The sequence below is a fragment of the Lactuca sativa genome, chromosome 4 (genome assembly GCF_002870075.4).
Source record: "Lactuca sativa cultivar Salinas chromosome 4, Lsat_Salinas_v11, whole genome shotgun sequence".
Lineage (NCBI taxonomy): Eukaryota > Viridiplantae > Streptophyta > Magnoliopsida > Asterales > Asteraceae > Lactuca > Lactuca sativa.
In genome coordinates this window covers 29,199,214-29,207,516 of record NC_056626.2, presented here as the reverse complement: position 1 = coordinate 29,207,516, position 8,303 = coordinate 29,199,214, and the positions used below count along the sequence as shown (strand labels likewise).

The 8,303-nt window shown below is 35.0% G+C and overlaps 1 protein-coding gene across 1 annotated transcript; it reads left to right on the top strand.

Annotated features, from left to right (window-relative positions):
* Window positions 1-6,355: 6,355 nt before the first annotated feature.
* LOC128133397 (uncharacterized) lies at window positions 6,356-7,517 on the top strand. Its single transcript, XM_052770804.1, has 3 exons — window positions 6,356-6,643; window positions 6,735-6,975; window positions 7,180-7,517. Exons 1-3 carry the CDS (start codon window positions 6,356-6,358, stop codon window positions 7,515-7,517), a joined length of 867 nt encoding a protein of 288 aa, XP_052626764.1.
* Window positions 7,518-8,303: the final 786 nt, after the last annotated feature.

Sequence of the window (8,303 nt, the reverse complement as noted above, 5' to 3'; positions counted from 1 at the left end):
GTTGATTCATCAAACTCAGTCGACATATATGCTGTTCGTCATCATATGCTTACATCGTTTGTACATTCTGATTTCTGAAGTCGCATTCATCGATTTTTTTTTTGGTTCTTAAGTCTCGTTTTCTACTCATCACTCCTATAAATCGATTAATCTTGTTTGTGATTCTAAACTTGTGAATCGGTTTTATTTTATGTTTCAATCTCAAATCGATGATGATCAAGTTATGACTATTAGTTCTTTGATCTTGATGAACTTGACCAAGAACACTTGAAGGAGGTTTAGAACAGTTGTTTGAACACGTTTTGATCTGGAATTTGGTGATGTAATCTTCAATTTTGTGTTTATTAATCTTTCACTTCGAAAAGTCAAATCCAGAAAAAGTCAAAGTCGATTTTCTAGAGATGAATCAATGAATTGCAGGTTGAAATCGTTGGATAGGAGTTGAACATAATCTATGGATGTCGAAATTAAGTCTAATTTAGGATTTAATTTCGAAGTTGGATGGGTTTTGTTCTTGATGACGAAGGCTATGGCTTGTTCGACGCTTTAGTTTTTAATTTCAAACTTGAGTGTGTTTTGGAAATTGTTTGGATACTGATATCGATGGGTGCAATCTGATTTCGAAGATTGATTACCTGGAGGTCGAGTATTGTTTACTTGAAGTCGAATGGGTCCAATCGATTGGATAAATGGGTTAACAGTTGATTTCAAATTATATGTTACAATTGACACTCAACTGTATTCAGAATATGTTTCGAAGGCTCGTTTTGAGGATTTGCTTCCAATGGTCAAAGATCGAGAAGTTGGAATAGACTGGTAATTCGATATGCGGCTAGTTTTGGTTGATATCAATGATTGGGAAGTTTGAACAGATTTCGAAGGTTTGGGTTACATTCTTGATACTCGACAGTCGAAATTGATGGTTGGGAACGAACAAATGATCGAACAAAATGGTGAATTGATGTTGATTTTGGAAGTCAAAAGCGAAGGCTGATGGGTTTGGCTGTTGCTTGAGTACTTAATTTCGAAGGTTTGGAATCGGGATTTTGATGTCGAAAGATTAGTATGCGCTCGTGAATGGCTTTCATGTCGATGGTTATTGATTGGGAAGGATTAATGATCGAAGGTTTTGATGTTGGGATTTTCGTTTATTGCTTAGTATCGACTGGGAAACAGTGATGAAAAAGCGAAGTACTGTTGGTTGATGTGCGAAGTATGTATGTTGATGTCAATGATTTCGGAAACCTTGTAATAGGGAAGTGTCGATTAAGCGACTAAATGGTCAAGACGTTATTCATCGATTCGTGATTCTTCGTTTTCGAATTCCCTTTGAATGGTTAAGAATATTCTTCGTTAGTCAAATTCTTGCAAGAAGGTTTGCTGATTTCGTTACCTGTAAAATGAATTGGGGAAGAAATACAAATGTTTCGAAAATATGACAAAAGTGGTCCAGCTTCAAATTTAGAGTAAAAATTGTTGAGAATGCAAAATTTTCGAAATTAGTCCCTGAAATTTCGAAGACTTGGCAGAATTAGTCCAGTTTCAACATTGAAGCAAAAATTATGAAGAATGCAAAATTTTCATGTTCAGTCCCTGTAGTTTGTGCGAATTTACACTTTATACACACTTTTGCAAATGGGGTAGAGTTTCGCATATTAGGTTGTTTTTGGCGCAACGGGTTCCTGTAGAATTCAGAAAGTGACAGTTTTTACCTGGATTTTGAAAAATCTTGCAACTCTCACCCAAAAGTCAAAAAATTTCACAAATTCAATTTTTTTTGAGGTTTTTTCGTAATTGTTTTTCTGTGTAAGTTTTTCGGGTGTTTCATTTTTGGTACACATCAAGGGGGAGTATTGTGAAGATTAATCCTCGAGCACTTTTCACCCTTAATGGGTTTTATAATCATTTTTTTTATTATAAAAAAGGGGAGAATGAAAAGTGGGTATTCGAAGCGCGTTTTCGGATATTCATTTGCGGATTTAAAGACCAGTGTTAACTCGAGGGGGAGTTTGGTCTTAATCGCGCGAGCTCGTTGGATATTGAAGCCGATACATTCAATCTTAACTTTGAGCAGGAGAATGTTAGGGTGCAAAATCATGCTTGGATGTGGAGTCTTATGACTTACCCTCTTGTGTGTATAAATGGGTTGAGTCATTCCTATAAATAGGAAGTGAGTGACTCCCATTATGTAAGATCTTGTTTTGGAGAGCATTAGTTTAGAGAGAGAAACTTACAAACCCATTTGTACTCTTTCTAATTCAACTAATGAGAGCTTAAAAGATTTATTTACTTCATGTGTTCTTGAATTTGTATGACGATTCATTATATATTTTCTATTATGCACATGCCATCATAATCAACACCACTACAGACTCTTTCATCTAAAGTCAATCTCTGACTTTGTGACAATTGAATTTTCTAGAATTATTTTTGCATTTTACAAGATGGCTAGCGTAAACAACCAACATTATGGTCCAACCAGTGAAGATTCCAAATTCCATCAAATTTGGGATTAAAATCAGGCCAAACCCTTTTTAGGGAACTACCAAACTCCACATGTAATTTGGAATTTCTTATATTTAAGTATAATATTTACAGCTGACCACAATGATTAGTGAATTATCCGAACCAATCTGCACTCATTGCAAAAATTGTACATTTATGATCGGTATGGATGAAATGAAACATCCATACCTTTCTATGGACATATTTTTCATGCACTTTGGATGTCCCAATGATTTTCCATGTTTTTATTTTCAAGTTAGGGGATGATTTTAGATTTTTGAAATAACAACAAGATTAACCTTACTTTTGGTCTTACTCTTAATGGGTTAAGAGCATTGACTCAATACCAATATAACAACCTACTTTTCATAAACAAAAAACTAGAAGGAAAGTTAAGGTTTAGCTTTCATTCTATACCCCTTAAGCACTTATTCCATTAAGACAAGGGCTGAATAAGAGCTATAATTTAACCACAATAGATTGGTGGTGACATGGTGGTGTTATAGTAGTCTTATGGTGGTTAAAAACACACATCAAAATGTATTCTAGAAAGGGAAAGTGCCTAGATTCAAGCTAAAATAGTCATGGAATTGGAGTTCACATGACCTCAACACCACTTAACGGTGGTGATGAGGTGATCTCCAACAACATCTAAAAGTGCTTAGATTCAACATACGGTTCAAATCCAAAACATATATTTATGGATACCGATTATAAATATGGGTTTTAGATTTGAACCATACGGTAAAGTTAACATTTGGTATTTAACAACATTTTGTTTTTAGATTTTTGGTTTTTCTATTCGAGAACAAAATAGATTCTTTATGTGTTTTGATTCTTTGGGTTAAGGTTTCTAGTTTTGTTTTGTTTGACATTTTTATTTCATTCACGGATTTATTTATTTATTTTTTTTTTGGTTTTAGGTGGTGGTGTTACTTATAGGATATGTGAATTTGTTTAGGAGTGACTTAGGAGATTGATTATGCGTTGACACATATTTATAAAATACTGTTGTAGTTTTTTCCTAATATATACACTAATATTAAAGTCTCATGACATATTATTTTATTATAACGTTACTATATTAATATATTTGTTTTATGGACAATATTATCTTATTATAATTGTATAATACTTTTTTTTGAGCGACAGAGGAAATCCTCTATATGAAAATAATTATTCTTTTGTCATTTCTTTATCAAGGTTTAAATCATACAGTAAAAGTATACTCTCGGTCAAACATAAATAATACAGTTAATAACGGTTAGAGCGAGTCCACTTAGATAATACTCTTCGTGATTTTCAATTACTAATGTCACCACTTTATACCATTGATTAGCAAAAAATATAGAGATTTTTTTATATTATCGACCAAAATCCAAGATTATCGGCTCAAATCTCAAATATGTAAGCAATTGCCTGTTTTTGTCCTTTTTATACATAATTGGAGCTTTTTTAAATATATATTTTTTTTGTCTTTTTTTATTCTTTCAAAAAATAAAGTCATGATTTTATCGTTTATAAGACCATAGCATACAAAGTGAAATTTATATCTATATTGGTTTGATACGTAACTAATTTTTTTGAATGTTATACCATGCTAATTTTGAAGAAAATCCAAACATGCGTCGAACTCCATATCAAATGATCATCACAAAGCCATTTTGATGGTGATAAAATATGATATTGGTTTAACATATAACTTTTTTTTTTTGGTTTAACGGATAAGTAAAGAATATTTGACTGATAATCTAACATAAACTACTCTTATAAAAAGAAAACTTTAGGAATTGTCATCTCATCTTTTTTTAACGGAAAACGAAAATTATTAGAAAAAATAAAAAAGCAATAATCGCGAAACTCAAACCACATTACAACAAGAAGTTTGATAAACGAGACATACACCCTAAAGACCAATCAAGCTTAGAAAAACTGGACCTATTTTTAATCCAGTTAAAGTATTAATACTAATATTATCCGCCAAAAACATGAAAACTTGCCATTCAGATATGTAGATAATAACATTCCTCTCATTCCAAATTGTCCAAAGAGTCGCGTATACAAGAGAAAGCTGCAATTTAGGCCTTTTTTTTTACACCAAGCACTCGAATTTAGCTTCTCCAATAACTCCAAATAGGAAGAAGGATGCTTATCAAGAATGCAAACCATTCCACCGACCATTTCCATAGTCTCGAGGCAACATGACAAGAGAAAAACATGTGATTCAAACGATCCTCATCAATATGACAACAAAAGGGACATAAAGTTGAAGCCACATAAACCCTACGACTCAATAAATTGGGGGTAAGAGGGATACGATTCCTTATCAATCTCCACATAAATCAATTAATATTTCACGGGATCCACTTCACCCATTTGAACGAAGGTGCATTGATATCAATGGAGGCACCGATGAGGAGTCTGAAATCTCTAACCGAGAAAGAAGTGTTGCCATCGCCTTTTTAGATTCTGTCACAACCACTAGCAAACTGAAAGTTATTAAAATGTTGATTAGGAACGAGAGTTGATAAGTTTCTCTTCCTGATCTGATATGCTGATACCAACTCCAATTCCATTTCAAATCGTTAATGGCTTCCACATTAACTTTATCCATAACAAGACAATCCTTGTTTGACTAAACACCATATAAATTTTGACGTAAATATTTCAAAGTGATGTCACCACACCAACAATCTTTCCAAAAATATGTTTTATCCCCAATGCCAACCAACCTCTTGAACAAATTAGCCAACACGACCCTTTTGTCCAATAATTCATCACTAATTTGAACAATGCTAAGCCACACACCTTTAATAGATCTTTTAGCAAGAGGTCTCCCATCCATTTAATATTATGAATCAATTTTATGCAAGAAAACCGAAAGGAATCAGACCCATTTCTAAGCCGCCACCACCATTTGGTGAGGAGAGCCAATATAGCCTTGTCAAGATAAGCAACTCCAAGTCCACCGTATTTTTTTTGGTTTGATCACCACGTCCCAAGCAACCCAATTTATTTTCCTAATGTTTTCATCACCACCCTATAAGAATCACCTTCTAATGGAATCAAGCAAGCTAATAACCTTTTTAGGTGCTCTAAAAAGAGAAATAATAGAGAGCTAAGCTATTGAACACTGGATTCACTAGAGTTAGGTGCCCTATAAACGAAAGAGTCTTCAATTTCCATTTGGATAATTTGTCCTTAAACTTGTAAACTGTTGGAATCCTAAGTCAAGTAGGACTTAGAGACCAAACGATTCAATTTATGACAACCTAGTTTTAGGAAACTGTGTTCAAGTCAGCTCCTAGTTTCCATATTCTAATTCACAAGTTGGTAATTAGAATCTATATATATATATATATATATATATATATATATATATATATATATATATATATATATACATATATATATATACACACACACACACATTAGAATCGAGTTATGCTTTCAGAATGTAACACAATCTAGTTGAGTTTTGAGTTATTTTCTCAATATATTGGAGAGTTATTCCATATTATTTGTGTTTTTTGATCTTGAATTGGTATCAGAGCTTGATTTAAGAAACTATGAAATCGAGCTGTTTACCTATTGACGAGCTAGGTCAATATGTCAGACATAGAAGATGGTGCAAGGCCTCCTCCGGTGAGAGTGAAGGAGGTTGGGACAACCTCAGTTTCCTATCTGATGCTTACATCCACCAACTACACCGTGTGGGCAATGCGTATGAAAGTTGTCTTGCACATCCACAAAGCCTGAACTGTGATTGATCCAGGAACCGATGTCAATGAAGAAAATAACTTCCTCGCCATGGGTCTGCTATACGAAGCCCTACCAGAAAAACCTCATAATGCAGATTGGAGATCAGGATTCGGTCAAGAAATTGTGGGATGCGATTAGAATACGTAATGTGGGTGCAGATAGAGTCAAAGAAGCAAGATTACAAACCTTGATGTCGGAATTCGATCATCTTAGGATGACGGAGTCGGAAACAATCGACACCTTCGCGGGAAAACTTTTTGGGATCGCATCTACATCGTTGGCATTAGGAGAAACAATTGAGGAATCAAAATTGGTGAAGAAATTCCTCAAATCATTACTCAGAAACTTCATACACATCGTCGCATCTCTTGAACAGGTACTGGATTTAAAATCGGTAGGGTTTGAAGACGTAGTGGGTCGATTGAAGTCATATAAAGAAAGAATAAGGGAAGTCGATGTCGGAGAAGGAAAATCGAGGGCTCTATTCAAAATCGACCGGAGATGGAGGTGGGTCGTCGTCAGGTGGTGCTGGTACGTCGAGGTTTCACGATGGAGCGAAAGGAAAGTGGAAAGGGGCTCGTGGATTGGGTGGATATAGTCAAAACAATGGATCCGGATTTGGGTCAGCTGGATCGAGTGGTTCAAATGGGCCCAAATCAAATTGTACCCCACAAGGAAATAAAACCTATAATTCCAAACAAGCCCAAGGTAGGAAGCTCAATTCCAAAACTTATCCAAACCATAAACCGAAAAAAGACCGGTCCAAAATTATTTGTTACCGGTGAGATAATCCGGGCCACTTCGCGTCTCAATGTCCGGACCGAATTAAAAAATTACAAGAAAGTAATTTTGTCGAATATGACTATACTGACGAGACCATATTTTTACACGAGACCATATTTTTAAACGAAGAAAAGGTGATACCATCTCAATATGACTCACAAGACAACGATGTATGGTATTTGGATAACGCGGTGAGCAATCACATGACAGGAAACCGGTCATTTTTCTCTCAACTTGATGAAGGCATGAATGGGAGGGTTAAATTCGAAGATAATCCATGTGTAAAAATCAAGGGAAAAGGTGCTATACTTTTCCAAGGCAAGAGGGGCCAACAAAGGCCTATGAAGGAGATTTACTACATATCGGATCTCAAGAACGATATTATTAGTCTCGGACAAGCAACCGAAGTTGGGTATGATATTCGAATGAAAGACAACTACTTGACCATACACGATGCCGATAATTGAATATTAATGAAAGTACAAAGAACTCTAAATTTCCTTTATAAAATAAAATTACAAATTGGATTTCCTATTTGCCTTCATTCGAGACTAAGTGAAGATGCGTGACGATGACATGCAAGACTTGGGCACATCAATTTCGAGTCAATAAAAAAGATGTCCAAGAATGGTTTAGTTAAAGGGTTACCTCAATTTGATCATGAGAATCAATTGTGTGAATCGTGATTGGTGGGAAAGCAAACAAGAAAGTCATTCCCGACTATGACCACATACAAAGCAAAACATCCGTTGGAACTAGTTCACGGTGATTTATGCGGTCCGATCACGTCGACAACCAAGGGTCAAAATCGGTATATTTTTACACTAATTGATGATTTTTCACGATTTATGTGGATTTATCTCATGAAAGAAAAGAGTGAGGTGTTTACACACTTCAAAAAATACAAAGCTTTGTTGGAGAATGAAATTGGAAATCCTTTGAAAGTGTTCAAAACTAATCGAGGAGGTGAGTTTACTTCTCTCGAGTTTAATTCTTCTTGTGATCAAAACGGAGTCAAACGCCACCTTACCGCCCCATACTCTCCACAACAAAACGGAATTGTGGAGCGAAGAAACCGAACACTAATGAACATGACACGAAGTATAATGAAGGCAATGCGTGTTCCAAACTACTTATGGGGAGAAGCGGTAAATCACTCTACAAATCTAATCAATCGCGTTTACACAAGAGTCCTTGGTGATACAACTCCATATGAAAAGTTGTATAAAAGAAAACCGAATTTAGAAAATGTT

What these genes read in the sequence shown, in the direction of transcription:
- LOC128133397 (XM_052770804.1), top strand. Translation starts at nt 6,356, where the DNA reads ATGCAGATTGGAGATCAGGATTCGGTCAAGAAATTGTGGGATGCGATT. An exon ending in TCGTCGCATCTCTTGAACAG is followed by an intron (nt 6,644 to 6,734) that starts GTACTGGATTTA and finishes ATGTCGGAGAAG; the next exon opens with GAAAATCGAGGGCTCTATTC. An exon ending in TAATTCCAAACAAGCCCAAG is followed by an intron (nt 6,976 to 7,179) that starts GTAGGAAGCTCA and finishes TTTTAAACGAAG; the next exon opens with AAAAGGTGATACCATCTCAA.